The sequence below is a fragment of the Apus apus genome, chromosome 18 (genome assembly GCF_020740795.1).
Source record: "Apus apus isolate bApuApu2 chromosome 18, bApuApu2.pri.cur, whole genome shotgun sequence".
In the NCBI taxonomy this organism is placed as follows: domain Eukaryota; kingdom Metazoa; phylum Chordata; class Aves; order Apodiformes; family Apodidae; genus Apus; species Apus apus.
Genome location: NC_067299.1, coordinates 3,591,537 through 3,612,619, shown reverse-complemented (window position 1 = coordinate 3,612,619; position 21,083 = coordinate 3,591,537). Strand labels below are relative to the sequence as shown.

The 21,083-nt window shown below is 56.4% G+C and overlaps 2 protein-coding genes across 4 annotated transcripts; both read left to right on the top strand.

Annotated features, from left to right (window-relative positions):
- Positions 1 to 3,182: 3,182 nt before the first annotated feature.
- LOC127392251 (multidrug and toxin extrusion protein 2-like) lies at positions 3,183 to 12,830 on the top strand. Its single transcript, XM_051635974.1, has 17 exons — positions 3,183 to 3,315; positions 4,958 to 5,059; positions 5,639 to 5,707; positions 6,064 to 6,212; positions 6,371 to 6,413; positions 6,867 to 6,911; positions 7,326 to 7,423; positions 7,644 to 7,741; positions 8,704 to 8,817; positions 9,024 to 9,091; positions 9,356 to 9,464; positions 9,551 to 9,626; positions 9,938 to 10,007; positions 10,632 to 10,764; positions 11,244 to 11,338; positions 11,573 to 11,654; positions 12,008 to 12,830. The coding sequence occupies exons 1-17, from the start codon at positions 3,217 to 3,219 to the stop codon at positions 12,241 to 12,243; spliced, it is 1,686 nt and encodes a 561-aa protein (XP_051491934.1). The 5' UTR covers positions 3,183 to 3,216; the 3' UTR covers positions 12,244 to 12,830.
- Positions 12,831 to 13,745: 915 nt separating this feature from the next.
- LOC127392126 (multidrug and toxin extrusion protein 1-like) lies at positions 13,746 to 20,845 on the top strand. 3 transcript variants are annotated; one of them, XM_051635682.1, is made up of 18 exons: positions 13,746 to 13,865; positions 14,111 to 14,285; positions 14,612 to 14,713; positions 14,873 to 14,941; positions 15,180 to 15,328; positions 15,433 to 15,475; positions 15,605 to 15,649; positions 16,023 to 16,120; positions 16,320 to 16,417; positions 16,932 to 17,045; positions 17,168 to 17,235; positions 17,900 to 18,008; positions 18,148 to 18,223; positions 18,302 to 18,371; positions 18,700 to 18,832; positions 19,148 to 19,242; positions 19,700 to 19,847; positions 20,215 to 20,845. In XM_051635682.1, the coding sequence occupies exons 2-18, from the start codon at positions 14,115 to 14,117 to the stop codon at positions 20,424 to 20,426; spliced, it is 1,800 nt and encodes a 599-aa protein (XP_051491642.1). In that variant the 5' UTR covers positions 13,746 to 13,865; positions 14,111 to 14,114; the 3' UTR covers positions 20,427 to 20,845. The 3 variants fall into 3 exon arrangements, with proteins under 3 accessions (XP_051491642.1, XP_051491641.1, XP_051491643.1); XM_051635681.1 differs by having other exon boundaries at positions 14,106 to 14,285; XM_051635683.1 differs by having other exon boundaries at positions 13,746 to 14,285; positions 20,218 to 20,845.
- The last annotated feature ends 238 nt before the right edge of the window (positions 20,846 to 21,083 follow it).

Below are 21,083 nucleotides of genomic sequence, written 5' to 3'. Positions count from 1 at the left end.
GTTGGCTGAGTTTCAGAACATGGCCATCCACATCTAGAGAAAACCCTGGGTAGCCAGGGCAGGAAAAGAGGCCTAATTCTGCTCTACAGATGATGCAGGCAACTGCAATCCTTCTCTCCTCAGCTGCTTTCCTCTGGATTCACACCAGCATCCCTGAGAACCACACAGGTCCCAGCTGCTGAAACCAGCTCCGACAGGGCAGACCATCTGTGTGCTGCAGATGGCTCCTAGCTGGTCACACATTAACTCTTTTAAACAGGTCTGTGTTAAGGTATCAGCCTTCAAAAACACTGCTCCAAATTCTCTGGAGGTCTAAAACGACCGAGTTCAACAATGTTCTGCTCCAAAGGAATTTGACCCTTCAAATTCTTCTGACTGGTGTTGCAAAACTGTTAATATCCGGATCGCTGAGGGCAGCTCGGAGCGAGGCTGCTGGTACTTTTGACCCTTCCCATCAGCCCAGGGGCTTTGGCAGATGAGCCCTGCCAAACCTCACTGGGCAGCTGGCAAGGTCCTTGTCCCCGTCACAGAAGGGGAAGGAGGAAACGTGCTGGTGTCCAGTGCCAGAGCAGGGCTCTGCCTGCAAGTTTGCACCAACCCTTGGCAGCTCAGAGAGGGGGAGGCTGAAGTAGAGCCAGGGCTGTCATGGTGGTGATGGGGGAGACCTTGGGACACCCCTACTCATCAGACCAAGTCCTGGGGCACTTGTGCTGCGTCCCAGAAGGACTGGGATCCACGTGTGAGCACAGAAACAGAAAATGGCCCTTCTGAAAGCAGATACAATTGATTCTACCAGCAGCAGGGAAACACAAGAAGGGGGGTCTCCATCACAGCCCCTTCTAGGTGCATTTGGTTCTCCACGGGCTAATCCAGTACTTGCTCCTGGAGCTGAGAGGTAACATTTCTCCCCTAAGCCTGATGAAACAGGGTTTATTCTTTTCAAAGTCCTTTTCAACCAGGTTTCTGCTGGATTCTCTCCCTCCTCTTTGCTAACCCAGGTTATTGATCTCAGCAGGGTCACAAGTAAACTTCAAAGGGCCTCACACTCACACTGCTTGTTGATGACCACGAAGGCACCATCTGAACCTCAGCATTCCCCCTCCAGCCTCCACGGGACATAACAGCACTGCAGGAGCCCTCTGGCCATTACACAGCCAGGCTGGCCACAGCAGTCACACCATCAGCAAGGATGCATATTGTCCACTGCTAATTACTTCTGTTTCTTCATAGCTGCCACTAGTGCTGTCCCACAAGCAGCACAGGTTCCAGCACTTGCACCCCAGCACCCACTGCTGGCACAGGGGAGAGAAGGATCACTGAGAGAAGGGGCAGTCCCAGCTCACGGAGCCCTTCACAGAGCCAGGATGTTTGGAGCAACCGCCAGCAAAACCTGCTGCCTCCTACCTTGAACGAGGTTGGAGTGACACCTTCTCTTTCACTTTTTCTGCCCATTTTTCCAGCCCATTTTTCCCCCTTAGGAGATGGGGCTGAGGTTTGCACACTGGCTCTCTTAACCTCAGCGTGAGCATCTCTACTTAGCCTGTCTTCTCAGTGGTGCTGAGCAGTCCTCTCTGCAGCTGAGCACACTGGATGGTGAGAGCACTGAGCACCCAGGGCAAGAAAGGCCTTGAACCCCTGAAACATGAAACTTGAAGTGTCTGTGTCTGAAAACGTTGGTCCAGCACATTTCCATTCTGCATCTCAGTTTTCTTCCTCTCCTTTTCCCAGCTGGAGAGGTGCAAAGTATTTACCTGAGTTCACTGTGAAGGGCATCAGGGTTCCCTGAGCCACCCAGCCGGGTCACGGTGATGGGAAGGAAGAAAAAACTGTTCCAAAGTTAAAAATGTTACATTCAACTCTATGTTGATCTCTACATTGTTCTTAATTTGTGAAAACTTTTTGGTGATCTATTAATAAAACCCTCTGGCTACACTGAAACACTCATGTATTGAAGAAATAACTTCAGGAGAATTTTGCAAGTTACTCTTTTCCCTTTGACTACAACCAAAATCAGGAGGAACTCAAGACCAGACAGACCACAGCAGCATCAGGCACTCTTTTGTTCTACCATACCCTGATTTCCCCACGGCACATGGAAGCAGTGGCTGTGATGTGACTCACCACTGCTACTGCACAATTTTTCATGATGTCACATCATATCTGAAGGACCACAGGAGCAAGTGAAACATTAACAAGACTTTAGATTTCTGGGTGCTGACATCACAGCTATAAGGCAACGTTTAAACATCTGTAAAACCGAATTTCAGTCCCGTAACAGCCCAAACTCCCATTTAAACCAAAGCTCCTTCTTGTCAGGTGCTGGGCAAACAGGGCTGTGGGCACCCTAGCCCAGATATGGGGTCTTGCAGGGCCCCTTGCCAACCTCCACACCCTGGGTGCTGCCCGGCAGGGCTGTGGAGGCAGCCAGGCTCCAGCCTGGTGGGTGGGAACCCCTGGTTTGGAGGGCAATCCTCAGGTCACCCTGTCCATGAGGGATCGGCGGGTGGATGGAGGAGAGAGGGAGGCTTCCCAGAGCTGTTATCTTAATGCTGATGGCAGGGATGACATCCCTTTGCTCCTGGAGGTTATGCTTGAGACGCCGAAGTTGTCTCAGGAAACTGACATCCTCCCGCACGTGGCTTTGGGACACGCCTCCTCTGCAGGGCACAAGCCCTGGCCCCTGCCCTGGGGGACCGAGTCAGCACATGGAGGGGGTCCTAAGACCTTGCCCCACAAGAAGGTCCCCAGTCTATAGTCACCAGCTGGGCCAAGGGGTCTCTAGAGCTCTGGTAAACCCCCGGTCAATGTGTGTGGGGTCCCCAGGGGGTCTCCACCCCACAGCCATCGGGAGGGCTTTTAGACAGGGGGGTCCTTTTCTCCCCGCACAGCAGAACCCCAAGTCTCTCACCAGCACATGCAGGGCGGGTTCCCAAGCCCCCAAAACCCCACGGTGGGTTCTGGCCAACCCAGCTCCCACGTCCCGTGGAAGATTCCCTGACCCAGGACCGCGCCACGGCGGCTGCGGGGGGGGGGGGAGACCCCGCACCTCGGTCTGCGGAGGCTCCCCAGCCCTAAACCCCTGCACAAAGGGAACCCTTCCCGTGCAGGCCAGGCCCGCACCGCCCACAGCCGGCACCCCCCGGCCCCGGGGGCGGGGAGGAGGCCCAGGCCGTGCCCACAAGGCGGGCGTGCGGAGCCGCAGCCGTTGCGGGGACCATGGCGGCTGCAGTGCGGGGCCTGCGGGGCGCCCGGCGCCTCCTGCCCGCCGGGGCCCGGCGGGAGAGCTGCGAGCTGGCCCGGCTGGCGGGGCCCGTGGTGAGAGCCGGGGCGGGGGGTGGGTGGGTGTGTGTGTGTGGGGGGGGGTACAGGGACAAGGAGAGAGGGGCCGGGACCGTCCCGCTGGAGCGGCCCCAGCCCGGGAGCGCGGGGGGGATGCGGAGGGTGAGATGCGGGGCAACCGCTCCGGGACGGGGATCGGCCCCGGGCACCCCCGGGATGCCGAGCAGACCTCTCGCCCCGCGGCCCCGGGTGTCACCTCAGCCCGGCCCCTCCCTCCTGCAGGGGCTGCTGAGGGCACGGCTGGGCTTCAAACTCCATCGTTCGTCCCTTAATTCTCATCCCGGAGCTTGTTCTTTGCCGCAGGAATTCCCGTTGCTGTCCAGCCCCGGCCCGGCAGCGCGGCTTTCAAGGAAGCGTTTGGGTGGGTTTGGGGAGGGGGGGATACTCCGGGAAATTGTTCCCAGAGAACTCTTCCCAGCTCTAGCCCTGTCTCTCCTGCCAGGGGCGGGAGCCTGGGGAGCCCGCACCTTAGCCCTGCCCCGCTCCGCTGCGGGTCAAGTTTTGTGCTTCTGCTTTATCTGGTAAATAAGTAACAACTGATGAACTTCTCAGAGCCTCCCTTCCTGGCATCAAAGCACTGACCTGCTGCGATCAGGCAGCCAAGGAAGTACAGAGGGGTTTCAGTTTCTGTAGCTGAACACGAGCCCCAGCTCGGTCCCTGCCTCTCCACGTGCACTGCTCACCTCCGAACCAAACCTACAGCCCTCATTAGTAAATGATTATTTAATGTCAAACCCTGCACTGGTACAACCGTGGAGGTATGGAGCCCTCCCAGCAGGATTACTCACAGCAGCAGGTCGAACATGCTGGGGCCTGGCAGGAGTTCTGCATCTGCAGGCAGTGGTGGGAGGTCTGGAGAGGTGAAGGTTTGGTTCTGCTCTTCCTCAGTTCTGGCAGGAGCTGGTTCTCCGGGAGCACTGGGCTCTGAGCTTGCCAACTGCTGGGTGGAAAGGAGCATAAGCAGACCCTGGGCATGGTCCCCGGCCATGCCCACCCCTCAGCGGGTATAAATGTCTCTTAACTCCTACCATCTGGTTCTAGCTGTGCCACCACGCTGTGCCTTGAACACCTGTAGAGGGGCCATCCTCTTTGCCAAGGGGAAGCGAGGTCTGGAGAGCAATCTCTGTGACAGCAGCGTTCAGCCTTGCTGTAGCCTTGGGCAAGGAACAAGCAGGCTGGACCTGGCATCTCTCCAGGAGGAGAGGACATTGTGGTTTGGGAGGAGAGCTTCCCACAGATGCACAGAAGTGTGGAAAAACCATCGGGATTTTTGTATTTTCCCTCTCCCGTGTGTCTTTCACCCCGGAAAAGAGGATTTCTGGTAAAGCTGTTAAGCCCCACGTCAACAAAGCCATCTGGCAGATTGGCTGCACAACACCAAAATACCACAGGGCAGGTAGAGGCCTGCTCTGAAGGGCAAAGCCACTGAGAGCCTGCAGAAGACCTAGAGCTGGCTGCTCTGCCCCAGCAGCACAGGGTTCCCAGGACAGAGAGCCCTGGCCTCGGGACAAGGTGACACCAGGAAGCCTGGCTGTCCACAGTCCAACTCCTGGGGGAAGGGTGGCGTTCCTCAAGTCCTAATCAGTCCTCATCTCACCATCTTCTCCTCCCATCCTAGTTTGTTGCCCAGCTGCTGGGGTTCCTGATCAGCGTGGTCAGCTCCATCTTCTGTGGCCACCTGGGGAAAGCCGAGCTGGACGCAGTGACACTGGCCGTGTCCGTACGTATTGCTCTGACCCTCTCTGGCTCCCAGCAGAAATGATGTGCCTTGAAAAAAAAGGAGGGGGGGGGGGAAAAAAAAAAAAAGGAGAAAAGAAAAAATTAAAAATCCCTGTAGGAGCATGTGTGTGTGAGGACCCTGTGCATGAGCACAGCCTGATGCGACACAAACGTTGCATCCACCAAATTGACCTTCCTTCTGCCCAGAGCACAGGCAGGAGATGGGAACTGGGCAGTCAGTGGCTGTGCTGGTGCAAGGCCAGCAGCTGGGCAGGGATCTGCAGCCTGTGACCAGCTCTCTGGACCACCAGGCCTAGGTGGGTGCCTGTGGCTCAGAGCAGCACTGCTTGTGGCCCTTTAGATATTCACCCCTTGACAGAGGATCTTTTTCCACACCGGAGGAGATAAAAGGCTATTTAAGTAACAAGAATGTGTTATTCTGTGAAACAGAGAAGGGCTGGAAACTTCCCAAAGACTCCTTGCAGAACTGTCTCCCCACCCAGCTGGGAGGGACACAGTGCTTCGGGCCAGGTCCCCTCTCAGCCTCCCTTGCTACCCAAGTCCTTTGTCTCTCCTCCAGGTTATCAATGTGACAGGCATCTCCATTGGTGCTGGATTAGCCTCAGCATGTGACACACTGATGTCCCAGGTCAGTGGCAGCTCCCCCTTTCTCATGCCTGGTGGGTTTGATTGATGGTGTCTCACCTCCTGTGCAGAGTGATCTGAGCACAAAGGGCAGGAAGATGGCAACCTCCAGACAACATGGAGCTACAGATGCACTGGCTGGAGCCAGTTCCCTCCTTGCAGCTCCCCCAAGGACCCCTGGGTCACGCCCAGGAAGCAAGGGGATGTGCATTCACCCGAGAGCCAGTTGTACCCAACCAGGCTGGCATAGCCACTGCAGGGCATGGGGAATGCATTTCATCAGCCCCTTGCTGCCCTGAGCATTTGCCCAGACTCTTTTGCTCCTGGTTACACTCACCTTGGTCCTCTCTCCTGTCACAGACATATGGTGGCAAGAACCTGAAGCAGGTGGGCACCATCCTGCAGAGGGGGATCCTCATCCTGCTGCTGTGCTGCTTCCCTTGCTGGGCGCTCTTCATCAACACCGAGAGGATCCTCCTGCTCATCCGACAGGACCCCGAGGTCTCCAGGTCAGGGTGAGATCCAGCCCTCCTGGATCAGATGTTTGGCTGTGGCTGGGTTGCTGGGCAGTGTTGAAATCAAGGCTCCGTGAAGCCCAAGTGCAACACTGCTTGGTTTGGCTCTTCCTTTGCTGTATCATTAACTGGGGAAACAACTCTCTTTCCAGGTTAACTCAGGTCTACGTGATGATCTTTATTCCAGCACTTCCTGTAAGTTGCTGCTGAAGCTGTTAGAAGCTCTGTGTCCCTCAGGAACATCTGGGGAAAGGAGGGAGGGTCTTTGCTGTGTGGGTCACAGGGCAGCATGGTTCAGGCTTTTACAATGTGCCCCTTGATCTTGGGCCCTAACAGATTGTACTGGCCAGCAGCTGCTGGACCAGCAAACGTGGTCTTGCAAAGACTTTTACTGCAGGCCACGTCTCTGCACACTGAGTAACGGGTGGTGGACGTTGGAAGCAGGGGCTCCAGGGCTCACCCTTAGCTCTGAGATCAAGGCTGCAGCTTGCTGTTCACACAGACTCACAGCTGCTTGGCTCTCAGCTCTCACTGTGTCCCTCTGGAGAGACTCCTCCAGGACAGGGAGCAGTACCCCTGGGGAATAAACATCTGTAAATTAATGCTTTTTTGCAAGGTTTCCAGGCTCTCTCATCCTGACTTTTGCAGGCGGCGTTTCTGTACCAGCTGCAGACAAGATACTTACTAAATCAGGTATTGTATAACTAACCAGGTTCTGGGCCATCAGTTAAAGGTATTCCTAGGCACATGAATAAAGTTTTGGAGCCAAGTTCATCCTGTCCTGGGGAGAGCCGGGTGGAGGAATGTGTGATGCACAGCCCTCAGCTGGACCTGCGGGGCAGGGAGAGCTCATAGAAACCACTCTGAGTTTGCTCAGTTTCCCCATTGCTACCTCCCAACTCCGCATTTTGTTGACTGCACCAGCTCTTGAACCCTCTGTGCTACCTTCTCCGTGTCTAACACAACCCAGCTTTACCTGAAACAGGAGCCACCTGTTTGGCTTTCTCCTTGGGCATGGATGCAGGTTTCCCCTGGGTTTGCTGGCTGAGGTGGGGGGGTTGTGCAGTGCTGTGGAAGCAAACTCCAAAGTCTCTCCTTGGCTTCCAGGGGATCATTTTGCCTCAGGTGTTGACAGGGATTGCAGCCAACATCCTCAATGCAGCCATGAATGCCTTCTTCCTGTATGTGCTGAAGCTGGGCATGGTGTAAGTGTGGGCAGAGGTGCTGACAGGGGGTTGCTCAGGGCTGTGGAGGGTGTCTTGGGTGCCCAGTTCTGCCCCCCTCAGCCCCCAGCCAACCAACCTGGAAAGATAAGGCTGCAGGGATCTGCCCAGTATGTGCAGCAAGGTTCTCTGGGTGGCACCAGGTCTCTCCTGCTGTAGCTGAGGAGGATGCCTTTTGTAATCTGCCTGTCTCTCTCCCCAGGGGCTCTGCCTGGGCTAACACTGTTTCTCAGTACACCCAGGCCATTCTCCTCTTCCTTTATGTGTGGTGGAAGAAGATCCATGTGGAGACCTGGGGAGGTATTGTTCATAGATTAATCCTTCAAAACACCAGTGTTGGGCTCTGGGGGTTTGGCACTGTCACCAGTACCCATGATGTAGGCCTGACAAAGGGATGACCCTCCCCTCACAGGAGGTGGATGCTGTAGCCACCACCCCATGCCCTTACTGTAGCCCCAAGTACATTCCTGCTGATCACCCAGACTCAGGAGTGCACCACAGTGCAGCAAGGCCAGGCTTCTCTGTTATTAATTGAAATAAGTAAATTTTTTGGGGGAAAAAAAATAATAAATCACATAAGAGAACCAAGAGACACTTGGAGTAAAAGCAGAGCTGACACAACACTGAAACAGCTAGAACTGGAGAAAAACATGTCCCAAGTAGTCAACAGTCTGTCCTTGAAGCAAGCCTGTGAGACAGATGAAAGGGATGGAAAGGAGCACTCCCCACAACTTATCTTGGCTATAGCCTTGAGCACAAGGTAGAAAACACTGACTAATTGGACTCACTGTATTAACATCTCATCAGCATATTAATGTCCTATTAGCATACTGAAATACCTGCCCATAGGCTAGAGGGACCCCTACTAACCAAAAGCCCCCTACTCTTTCAGCAGGTGGTGACATTTTTAAGCACTGTCACTTTAAATGGAAGGAAAGAACTAGTTAACCAGTCATGTACACAAGTGATAGAACATAATTAGAGATAAATTAATCTTGCATGTGGATAAAAGTAGCCCTTGTGTTTTGGGAGGCTGGGCTGGTTTTATGGAATACCACCTGGCTCCCTTTTTCTGCTCAGAACTGGGTATTAATGCAAATACCTTGGCTCTGGGTGGTGCACCTTGCTTTCTGGGACAACAGGCTGATGTCCTGTGAGCTGTGGTTCCTGGTTGTTGCCCTCAGTGTGCAGAAGTGTATGGCTCCCCTGCAGGGGAGGAGAGGGAGACCATTAATTCATTTTGCTTTACCTCCTCACTGCAGGTTGGAGCAGGGACTGCCTCCTGGACTGGGGCTCCTTTATCAAGCTGGCAATACCTGGCATGCTCATGATGTGTATTGAATGGTGGACCTTTGAGATTGGGAGCTTCTTGGCAGGTGAGTCCAAATCCTCTCTATCCTTTGCTTCAACAGGTCATCTTCCAGCCATGCCTGCTCAGGTGCTTGCCCTGAGCACCTCCTGGCCTGCAGGGTTGGTTCTGCAGGATGGTGCATCAGTTAGATGGGCACCCTGTGGTCACTGCCTCCTTGTCAGCAAAGGAGGAGCTTAATTCTGACCTCATGAAGTGATGAATCTTTTCCAGGTCTGCTCAGTGTGGTGGAGCTGGGTGCACAGTCCATCATCTACGAGCTCTCCAGTGCAGCATACATGGTAAGAGCTGGGTGGTTACACAGAGATCAGCCTGGGAGGAGCCCCCAAACAATGGTTCTACGGGCCAAGGCTGGGGAGGGAAGGAGAAGTCAGTACCAGGCAGGTGATGGCTCCCAAGCCTGCTGTGCTGCTGCACACCCAGGGAGGGCTGCAGATGGGAAATCCCTTCACTGCAGGGGTAATTTGTCCCAAGTTCCCTGCTGAGGAAGAAAATCACTGCAGGTTCTATTGCCACTCACCTCCTCCTTCTCTCCTGGTCCTCAGGTGCCTCTGGGCTTCAGCGTGGCTGCGAGTGTCAGAGTGGGCAATGCCTTGGGATCAGGGGATGTGGTGCAAGCCAAGACCTCCTGCATTACTGCCCTGCTGTGCACAGGTCAGCCCAGGTCCTGCAGAGGGGAATAAAGGAGTGGGACATGCTGCCCTTGAGGCAAGCAGCCTGACTGTTCCTTTTTCTTTCAGAAGTTTTTGCTGTGGTGGTTGCAACATTGCTGGGAACCTTGAAGGACATAGTGGGGTACATCTTCACCGATGACAAGTGGGTTAACAGCTTGCTCTGGAGTATGATTATGTTCTTGGAGGGTGTGATTTACATCCCAGGAGCTGCTCAGACTCGGCTGACAGAATTCATAAACCTCCATCTGGCAAACATGCTCCCCAAAGGCTCCTCCCCACAGGGCAGCATGGTTACTGCTGACACTGGGACCCTGCTGTGGTGGTACCCAAGCTGCACACATCCCCTCAGGTCTCCTGGGCTGGGATCAGGCTGAGGGAGATATGTCAGAATTGGTGTTCCTTGCAACCAGGCCATGCTGCTTTTCCTGACCAGTACATGCATCTTCCCAACAGGGAGATCGCTACCTTGGTGTCCAAAGTGATGATCATCTTTGCTCCGTTCCACTTGTTTGATGCAGCAGCAGTGAGTATTCCAGCATGTGGAGTGATTCCTCCTCTCTGCAGGTTGGGTGCAGTGGAGCTGCCTCCAGCTCACTCTTGATGCGTTAAAATGACACAGAGAAGCAAACTGATGAACTGTGAGAGCAGCTGCTTGCACTACCTACAGCACCTCGGTGTCCCCTGTGCTTGGAGCTGCCCATTGCTGCAGAACAACCCAGCTCTTTCTCCCCCTTTTCCCCTGGCAGGGCTTCAGTTTTTCACCAGCTTCTCAAAGCAACTCAAATGAGCAGATGGATCTTCAGAGAGGTCAGGTCCTCACAGCTCAGCAGCAATGCTCCTACAACTTGTTAGCTAGTCATTTCAGCCCGTTTCCTCCTGCCTGTCTCTGGCAGAGGGACCCAGGCAGCCTGGCAAGCCCTGCAGGGTCTGCTGGCAGGTCTCTGGGCACGCAGCTCCTGGGTCAGCAGCTGGAGCCCCGAGGAGCCCTGCACCACGCTCCGCTGGGACTCGGGTCTCTCTTGGCTCCGTGGGACGGCGCTGTGGGTTCCCTGGGTCACAGGGCTGTGCCATAGCCCAGAGCTGCTGTGCTGGCTCCTGCCGCAGCAGGTGCCGTCCCTGGTGTTGACCCTCTGCCCGCTCTCCCCAGGCCACCTGCGGGGGCGTCCTGCGGGGCACGGGCCGCCAGAAGCTGGGAGCTGCCGCCAACGCCATCGGGTACTACGGCATCGGCCTCCCCGTCGGCATCTCCCTGATGTTTGCAGCCAAGATGGGGGTTTTAGGTACGTGCGTGTCCTCTGCTCGGCGCTGTACGAGCTGCCATCCCAAGCCTCGGGCTCAGCCCTGGAGCTCGTGCTCAGATCCTCTTGGGGTGGGGCTGGATCATGACGCTGAAGGGTTCAGCTGCTGCAGGCTCCGAGTTGCCCCCATCAAACTGAGGCTGAGATCATAGAATCATGAAGGTTGGAAGGGACCTCAAAGATCATCAAGCTCCAATCCCCATGCCGTGAGCAGGGAACCCCACCACTAGATCAGGTTGCACAAAATCTCATCCAACCTGGCCTTAAAAACCTCCAGGGTTGTTCCAGTAAATCCAAATGCTCGCAGTATAGGATCCCCAGGTGCTGTTTCCTCTTCCATCAAGATGGAGTTAGACATGGGGTGATAATCTGACCCCACTGAAGTCCTTGGGCATGTAGGCAGTGGGAGGCAAAAGCAGGGTTTCCTCAGACCCTCCCTGAAGCAACTCTCCATCCTGCAGGTCTGTGGGTAGGAATGATCATTTGCATCTCTTTACAAGCCCTTTCCTTCTCGGCTTTTGTCATGCGCATGGATTGGAAGAAAGCTGCAGAAGAGGTGAGACTTGTGCTTCTCTCTAGTAGATTCAAAGATGTTAAATGAGTTCCTGTCCCAGTACAATGCCATGGCCCTCTGGGAAGAGGCAAAAGGGAATCAGAATCTGTCCCTCTCCTCCAGTGGAGGAGCGGTTTGGTGCTGAGCATGCTGGCTTTGGAGGGAGAAGGCTGAAGTTTGCTTGGCCGGGCAGGACACCCCTGCTCTGAGAAGAGCAACCCTTCCATGTGTTTTTAGGCTCAAGTCCGAGCTGGGCTGAAAAAACAACTGGAAGATGAGAACTCCAGTGACACAGCTGCTAGCAAAACATCTGCTGTAGGTATGTAACCAGGTCTGACAACGGGGAAAGAACCCAAATTCTCCACCCAACCCTTCCTGTCATCTACATTCATGGCAGCCATGTCTGCCCAGATGACTAGCAAGAGCAGGTCCTAGTGGCACTTCTCCTGTACTTAGGAACAGGGTACAAGATACCGTATTACCCCTGTCACCACCTGGGCTGACAGCCAGTGTCTGCCGTACTTGGGAATACCTGCCACCTTGCTGTGGCATGTCCCTGTGTCCCTGAGCCTTGGGAAAGGGCCCTGGGGACTGTCACTGGCACCTGTGCAGCATCAGGCTGGGCTGCCTTGGCAGCTCGGCTTCCCTGCAGCACTCACCTCTCTGTCACAGATTTTGTCTCTGTGAACGCTGACACCGCAGACACTGTGGTCCTGCCTGAGAGCATGGTGGGAGGTGAGAGGCAACCCGACCACCAGCTGATCACTCAGGAGGAGCTGGCAGTTGTCCTTGCTCCTCCTGCTGTGCCATGGAGGGCCCTGATCATCCGTCGTGTGTTGGCTGCCACCATTGCCATCGCTGTCCTGCTGCTGGGCATACTGGTCCAGCTCCTCACTGGCGATGGCTAGAACCAGTGACACTGGGGAGCTGTGCATGGAGCAAGAGGGCATGTGGTGATGTCCCAGGAGGAGGACGGTGCAGGAGAAGGAATTCCCCCTCTGTTCCTTGCAAAGAGTCACTTTGCTCACTTTCTGGTTAGCTCGTGAAGTTTTATCCCACATGAAGAGTTCTTGAAGGGGGTGAGGATGAGGCACCTGGGAAGAAAGTGCTTGAGAGCTGGTCCCTCTCCTGCGCTGCACTGGGATGTCACTTGTGAGAGGCAGGAGTGTGTCCTGAGGCTGGCCCAGGAAGGAGACAGGCATCTTGTGCTGCTCTCCTGCTTCTTGCTCCCTGGGGGCATTTGATCCATGTCATTTGCTAATGGCAGAGGCTGCCCACAGCTCCTTTCCTCACACACCAAAACCAGTTTCCACCACTGCAGCAGGTCAGAGCAAGGCTGACTTTGCTGGAACTTTGCTGACCCCTCTGACTGCTGCTGGGTTGTTGGGTGCTGGCCCTGCCCTCCCTGCCGCGTGGCCGGCACGGGGCCCAAAGCAACTCTTCTTTGCACTTTTGTAAGGTGGGACTTTTGATACAATAAAGTTTTCTGAGTAAACATTGGGCTGTTAATGTGGTGTGAGTGTGACCTCGGTCACTGGCACAACTAAGCTGTTAGAGAGAAGCTGTGCTCCTGGTTTGAGCAGCCTGATGAGCCTGCACAGGGCACAGCCTCGGGCTCCTGGCCCTGCCCTTTGGGTGCAGCAGCAGCCAGGGGCTCCCTGTGGCTGGGCTCACGGGCCACGCTGCTCCCCTTGGGTATGAAAGCCAGGTTTGTGCACCTTGATTGCTCCCACACCACTGCTGAGCTGCACGGGAGAGGGTGCTGTGGTGCACAACCCCACAGAGCCATCAAGGAGCTGCTGCCCGTCTCAATGCAAACAACCCAGTCCTGCCCACCTGCCCCTGCCCTCAGCCCCTCAGGACTGGTCCCAGGCTCTTCCCTGCAGCTGTGTGACAGCAGCAAAGCCAGTGTCCCTGCAGTGTGGCACCTGCTCGGGTTTGGAGGTGAATCCCACATACAGCTGGTGCATGGCCCCCCCACAAGTCTCCTGGCACGTGGTGCTGGTTGCCTGTGAGCTAGAAATGAAAAGACATGATATAAAGGAGCTGGAAAGATCCACCAACCCCAACCTCAGCAACCTCTGCCCAGATGTGGGGCCACTGCGCCAGACTCTGCCGTGCTCAGAGTCCCAGTAGTTTTGGGACCAGAGCCTGGAGACAGGAGGACACCTGTCCCACTCTGCCGCCTGGGCTACCTCATCCCAGGGGGTCTCCCCTCTGGCTCTGTGCAGGAGGGTGTCTGCACCACGGGGCAGCTCCCTGCCCGGGGCCAAGGCCGGGCGCTATATTTGTCCTGGCGGAGCAGAGCCCTGAAACCCGACGCTGCGCGAGGCCGACAGCTGGAGCCAATGGGGCTGGCTTGTCTTGGCCACCACCGTGTTGTGATGAGAGGGGCCCAGCCCGGCAGCAGCCCCGCCACGGCTGGCAGTGCCTCTCCGGAGGCTGCACACGGACACGCAGACCCTCTATCTCTGCTGGAAGAAGAGGACAACCCTCCAGGCCAGCGGAGCTGCGGAGAAGCAGGAAAGAGGTATTGAGGGTTCACAGGATTTGGGAAGACTCAGCCTCTCGTAGCACATGTCTGGGCGACTCCCCTTGGTGCACAGAGCCCTTGCTGTCCCGTCCTGACCCGCCGCTTCTCATCCCTGCCCCGGCTGCGTGCAGTCAGCCCTGGCTGAAGTTCACCCCACCGTGGTTACACATTGCTCACCCTGGCGAGGTGGTTTTAACGGAGCGCGGAAGGAGAAGGTTGTTTCACTTCCCCTGGCAGAGCAGCAGCATGAAGCAGGTGAACCCCCCCGAGGAGAGCGGCTGCAGCGAGGCCGTGGCCACCGGCCAGCAGGACCTCACAGCCGGCAGCTGCGAGAAGAAACGCCGCCGGCTGCAGCGCCTGGTCCCGGACAACTTCTTGGAGGACGCAAAGAAGCTGCTGGTGCTGGCAGGGCCGCTGGTAAGGATCCTGGGAGGAGAGCACTGGTATGTTGGAGAAGCTGCAGCTTCAGCCTGATGCCACGGGGAGCCGGTCCCTTGGCCCACAGAGCCCAGCCGATGTGAGACCTCCAACAGCTCCTGGAGAAGACAGACCCAGAATGCTGCTGAACACCCGGCAAGGGGCTTTAAAACCTCAGATCAGCTTCAGCTGGGGGCTTGGATTACTTAACTGCCCTCAGCTGAGTGCATACAGCTGTCGTCCCAGCCTGTGCCCTGCTCTGACCCGAGGGTCTCCTACCAGCACTATTGTCTCTGACCTTCGTCTCTTCTCTTCCCCACACTTAGATCCTGATCCAGCTAATGATCTTCCTGATACACCTGGTCAGCTCCATATTCTGTGGCCACCTGGGCAAGGTGGAGCTGGCCTCTGTCACGCTGGCCATCGCTGTAAGCATTCCTGGGGGCTGCCCCAGGGAATCTGGGAATGGAGGCAGATGAACACAGAGGGGACTTCCCACTCCCACTTTTCCTTTTGAGCCCTTCTCCTTGCCTGAAAGTCTGAAACTCTCACCTTCTCTCTTTGTTTATTTAACTCCTTGTTTCCAGGTTATAAACGTTACAGCCATCTCTGTAGGATATGGTTTGTCTTCGGCTTGTGACACCTTGATATCCCAGGTAGGTAGATCTTGGCACTTGTCCTGGTGATGCGGGGTTTTCCCAGAGCCCTGGCTGCACCTGCCACCCGGGGAAGCTTGTTCCCAAAACAAGGAGTTCTGTGCCCCATTTGAAATACCAAATCCTTCCTGGGCAGTCTGTGGGATGGTCAGGGTTGCTCCGTGCTCCACAAGGTCCCTGTCCCCCCGTCACCAGCGAGCTGCCAGGCAGCGGAGCTCACCCTGCTCTCCCCTTGCAGACCTATGGCAGCAAGAACCTGCTGCGCGTGGGGGTGATCCTGCAGCGTGCCATCCTCATCCTCCTGCTCTGCTGCTTCCCCTGCTGTGCCATCCTCATCAACATCGAGCAGTTCCTGCTCCTCATCCATCAGGATCCCGAGGTCTCCAGGTCAGCCCAGACACCACCTCGTCCCTCCCAGCATGGTGGGGCTGCAAGGGAGGGGGGAGCTGTGGCCGTGGCTCATTCCTGACCGTGCCTCTCGTGTCCCCCAGGCTGACCCAGCGCTACGTGATGGCGTTTGTGCCTGCTCTGCCAGTGAGTCCCTGGGGGCACCCTGGGTGCTGCTACACACAGGAACCAGACACCCTGCTCCTATTTTCCACATCAGCAGCACAGGTCCTGCTCAGCGCTGGCTTCATCTCATCCCCCCAATTTCCTTTTCAGGCGGTTTTTCTGTATAACCTGGAGACAAGATACCTGCAGAACCAGGTGAGTCCCATGGAGGGTCGGTCCCAGCTCTGGGCTCCCTTTGACTGTGCACCTAGGGATTTTCATGCTCACCATTCCTGCTGTTGAGGCAGCATTTGTTCCCACCACCACCTGGGTGCCCTGGAGCAGCTCTCACCCTGGAGATCACCCCATTCCATGGCCAGTTGTATCCATCTGCCTGAGGGACCTTCCTTGGTGCTTCTCCACATCAGGGATTTACCCTCAACACGCTCCTTTTCCAAGCAGGCGACATGATCAAAAGTTTCTCTTTTGGCTGGGAAAGCTGCTGAGCGTGGGGCTGGCGGGGACCTTCACACCTCTCTCCTGAAGCTTTTGGGAAGATGCTGTAGCCCCCATCTCCTCCTCTTTGCAGATGATCATGTGGCCACTGGTGCTGAGCGGGGTCGTCGGCAACATCGTCAACGTCATTGCAAACTGCGTCTTCCTCTACGTGCTCCACTTGGGCATCACGTGAGTGGGGTCCACCTCCCACGGAGGGGAAAACACAACACTTGGCCATGGCAAGGGACTGCCCAGGGATGTCAGCACCTCCAGGTGTGGCCTGGAGCATCCGGAGCTGGCAGGGACACGGCGGGACGTGACGCTTCAGCGCCCGGAGGCTGGGGAGGCGTGGGCAGGACACTGACAACCTGTCTCCTTTCCTTTGCAGAGGCTCTGCCTGGGCCAACACCGTTGCTCAGTATTCACAGACCATTTTCTTGTTCCTGTATATTATAGGCAAGAAGCTCCACGTGAAGACCTGGGGAGGTAAGGGCCTCTGGCCAGCTCCCCCCCCCAGTTCCTGCTTTACACAAGCATTTATGAATCTTCCACCGCTTCTATCAAGTGGATTCTGTTAGTCTTGGTGGTGAAATATTAACCCCAGCCCGGTGTGTCCTGGGACTGTGGTGCTGCTTGGGTGGCAGCACATCATGGGCAAGGGTTGGCAGAGCCCCGTGCCTGGCAGTAAACATTAATTCTGGAGAAATGAAACTTTCTGCCAAGGCTTTGTAGGGTGAGCACAGACACGAGCACAGCTGTAAGCGTGAGGTTGCCCTCAGACACTCTGGTGCCAGGGGTAGCAGGTGAGGGTTGTATCTCTCTGGCCCAAAGGACAGCATCAGCAGAGCTTGTGTGTGCATGCTCTGCTGCTGGAGGTCCATGGAGCTGAGGAGCATTGCCTACAAACAGGAATGGCACCTCCAGCTGCCTTGGGTGCTCTCGAGGATGTAACATATGGCCAGTCTGGTCCTCCATCAGGTGACCTTTCTTCTCTCCACAGGCTGGTCCAGTGAGTGCCTGCTGGAATGGGACAGCTTCATCTCCCTGGCTATCCCCAGTATGCTCATGATGTGCATCGAGTGGTGGACCTACGAAATCGGGAGCTTCTTGATAGGTCAGCAGAGAAGGGGAGCTGCAAAGGGGTGACCCCAACTGGGATCTGAAGCAGGCACAGGGGGTGGGAGCAGCTCTTGGCTGGGCACCCACCCCCAGCACTGACCCTCTCTTCTCCCCCAGGCCTGCTGAGTGTTGTAGAGCTCTCCGCCCAGTCCATCATCTATGAGGTCTCTGTTGTTGCTTTCATGGTAAGGGCTGCAGGTTATTATTTCCAATCAGGAATCCCTAGGGATAGTCTAGTACAGACAGCAGCAAAAACCATACAATCCCAGGCTGGTTTGGGTTGGAAAGCACCTTAAAGATAATTTAGTTTAACCCCCCTGCCATGGGCAGGGACACCTTCCCCTAGACCAATTTGCTCCAAGCCCCATCCAAGCTGCCCTTGGACACTTCCAGGGATGGGGCAGCCACAGCTTCTCTGGGCAACCTGGGCCAGTTTCTCACCACCCTCACAGGAAAGAATTTCTTCTTAATATCTAAATCTCCCCTCTTTCAGCTTAAAACTGTTTTGCCTTGTCCTATCCCTCCAGGTCCTTTTAAAAAGTCCTTCTCCAGTTTTCCTGTAGCCCCTTCAGGTACTGGAAGGTGCTTTAAGGTCTGCCTGGAGCCTTCTCTTCTCCAGGATGAACATCCCCAACTCTCTCAGCTTGTCCTTGTACTTCATACTTGAGCTCCAGCAAATCTTGGTCTTACCCCTCTGCACCTCTCTCTGCTCCTGCTTATCCCTCCCATTGAGATGTTTTAAATTAAGCCCTCTGTGCCATCCCCCTCTCTGCTTAATGGTTGTTCTGCTGTCGCTGTGATGGCCTCATTACCTGAGCACACAGTTGAGCCTCAGCCCTGTGCTTACAGATCCCCCTGGGGCTGGGCACAGCTGCCAGTGTGCAGGTGGGGAACGCGCTGGGCGCCGGCGACGTCGAGACGGCCAAGAGATCATCCTCCACCAGCCTGCTCTGCACAGGTGAAGTCTTCACTGAGGCTCCTACCAGCTGGAGCAGGGAGTGCCTGAAGTCCCCTGCCCACGGCACACACCAATGTCCCCTGCTCCTGAACTCCCTGTCACAGCCAGGATGGGCCCAGCACTTTGTTCTCCTTTTCAGGGTTTTTTTGCGTAGCTGTGGGGGCCATTCTAGCTGCTTCAAAGGATGTGCTGGGATACATCTTCACCCGTGACAAGTGAGTGTCCCCAGGTCCCAGCCTTGGTGCACTGAGGTTGGCTTCCAAAAGCCATCATTGGCTCTTCTCCATCCCCAGGGAGATCGTTGACTTGGTGGCCTGGGTCATACCCGTCTACGTTGTCTTCCACTTGTTTGAGGCCATGTGTGTAAGTCCCTGGGGATGCTGCTGCTTTTTGGTAGGGGGACCTCAGTGCTGAGTGGCAACACGACAGGTGGGTCAGTTGAGGGTTCCTCAGGCTGTGGGTGGACACTGGGACACGTGCTAGGTCCCTGCAGAGCTCCTGAGATCACCCCTGCAAAACCAGCAAGTGCACAAAGAGGTGCCAGGCAGGGACACAGATACAACCAGGCAGAGAAGGGGAGCTGGGTCATCACCAGGCTGGGTCACCAGCACCCCAGGCAGCAGCAGAGCCCCGAATTTGGCCATGGTGGCAGACCCAGCCCTGGCCCCAGCCCCTCTCCCTCTCCCTGCAGGGTGCCTGCAGCGGGGTGCTCAGAGGCATCGGCAAGCAGAAATTTGGTGCCATCCTCAACGCCGTGAGCTACTACGGGGTGGGGCTGCCCCTGGCAGCTGTGCTGCTCTTCGTGGCCAAGATCGGAGTCATAGGTACCAAACCCCCAGGCAACACCCTGAAAAATCCCCTGTGAGTAGATGCTCCTCACTGATGGCTCAGCACAGCCCTCCCATCTGGCTCTGCCTATCTACCTGGTTGGGGACTGGGCATCCTGGGGTGAACTGGGATGGTTCCTGCAACTACTGAGAACTTTCAACTCCTACTGGGAAAAAAAACAACTGCTGCCATGTCTGCCAGGCAGCCCCATCCCCCTGTCCCTGCTGACCTCGGTGATGTCCCCTTTCCTGACTCACTGTCCCTCGATGCCTCTGGGCGGCGTTTGGCTGAGGCCATTGTCCCCTCCTCAGGCCTGTGGCTCAGCATGCTCGTCTGTGTCTCCCTCCTCTGCACCTGCTTCATCACCTACATCTCCCGCATGGACTGGAAGACGGCGGCTGAGGAGGTAGCCCACACACCCACAGCATCATGTCCCACTGGTGGGAAAGTCCTCAGATCACAGCGGGACAAGGCAGCATCACAGGCTCAATGCCATGGGCCAGGGCTGTCCTCTGGTGCCCCCAGCAAAACCCAGGGCTCCCACAGTCATGGCCACCTCCCTGCATTCTGCTTTCTCCCTCTTGTGTACTTGGTGGCCTCAAGTCACAACCCTTGTGCCATTCTTGGCTGTGGATGTGAAGCACAAAGCAGACGGGGCTACCAAGGCTGCCTCAGCCCCAGTGTCTTGAGCACCACCTTGTGCCCCTGCACCTCTAGGATTCTTACCAGCCTGCACTGCTTGGGCATTTCAGGGCCCTTTCAGCTGCTCAGTGCTGCTTCCAGCCAGACAAACCAGGTGAGGGGTGGCACACTGGCTTTGTCACCACATGCCACCAGCTAAACACGGTGCTTTCCTCCCCCAGGCTCAGCGGCGTGCAGGAGTGTCCCCGCCACCACCAGAGGAGCCAAACCCTGGCCATGAACCCTCCTGCAAGGGGCTGCCCTTGGGTGTGGGGCCAGCCCCACCGCCCCACGATCACCCCCCCATCATGGTGGCACGGGGGTGTGTAGGTATGGCCAGGAGCTGGGCACTGCCACTGGTGGTGGGGCTGGGTCTGGGAAGGGTCCCCAAGGGTTCACACAAGGCAGGAACAAGCCCAGGAATGGGTGTGAGGGGTAGTGCTGGTGACACCCCTGGTTACTGGGCAAATGGTAATTACAAGGGTGGGTTGGAAGGGTGACAGCCTCGAGGGATGGGGCACCCTGGACAGTTCTCACCTTGCAGACCCCTCGTCCCACCAAAGCTCTGCTGAGGGCTGGAGATATCCATGTGCTGGGCTGCTCATAAAGCACTTTCAGGCCTCAGACAAAAACCCTCCCAGGGAACCCCGCGGTCCCCCCAGAAGCCCTCAGTGATCCAGTCCCATTCTCTTTGCAGCAGGAGTGGATGCACAGAACGGAGTTGTCCTCACAGGCATCACCAGGACGGACGGACTGACATACCAGCTGGAGCCTCCAGAAGCTCCATCCCCTCCAGCCACCACCATGGCCACCAAGGAGCTGATCCTCCGCCGGGGGCTGGCGGCGGCCGCAGCCGTCGCGCTGCTGGCGCTTGGCATCGTCATAAAGCTGGTGACCAGCAAACACTGACCCACCCAGGGCCTGTGGGGACTTTGCTTTGGGGGGGGAGAAAGCTTCTCCTGACCCATGGACCTACAAAGCACAGACCGGCCCGAGAGAGAACCCAGCACACGCCTGTCCCACGGGAGCCAATGCGTCCCCAGCAGCTCTTGGCAGCATCTGCTCACCCACCGCTTGGGAATGGGCCCCGTGGCTACTCTGACCCCCAAAACTTGGCTCTGTGCTGCCTGGTGCCCACCAAGCCTGGGGTGCCCCCTCCTTCCTCCTGCCGACCAGAGCCCAGCACAGCCTGGCTCACGCTGCTGCTCCAGCACAAATGCCAATAAAGAATAAACCCAGCTGGACTGGGGCTGGCTCCTTCAGGTGGAGGCTGAGGGCACGGGGGGCTGCAGCAAGGAACACCCAAGGTTGGGGGCTGCAAGCTGTGCAGGAGCTCAGGGCAGGTGGGTCCTGCCCTGCTCCAGGTGGCTGTCACAGTAAAGCAAAGGTTTTACTCAGAAAGACTCAAGGTCAGCTTGCAGTTACATACTTGGAGGTAAAAAAAAAACTACCAGTGAACCAATAAAAAAACCCATGGAAGTTTGGTTACAGATAAGGTGCTCAGCCACTCTGGCCAAGGACTTCCCCAGATGTGGGACCCCGGTGGCAGCAATGTCCCTGTTCTTG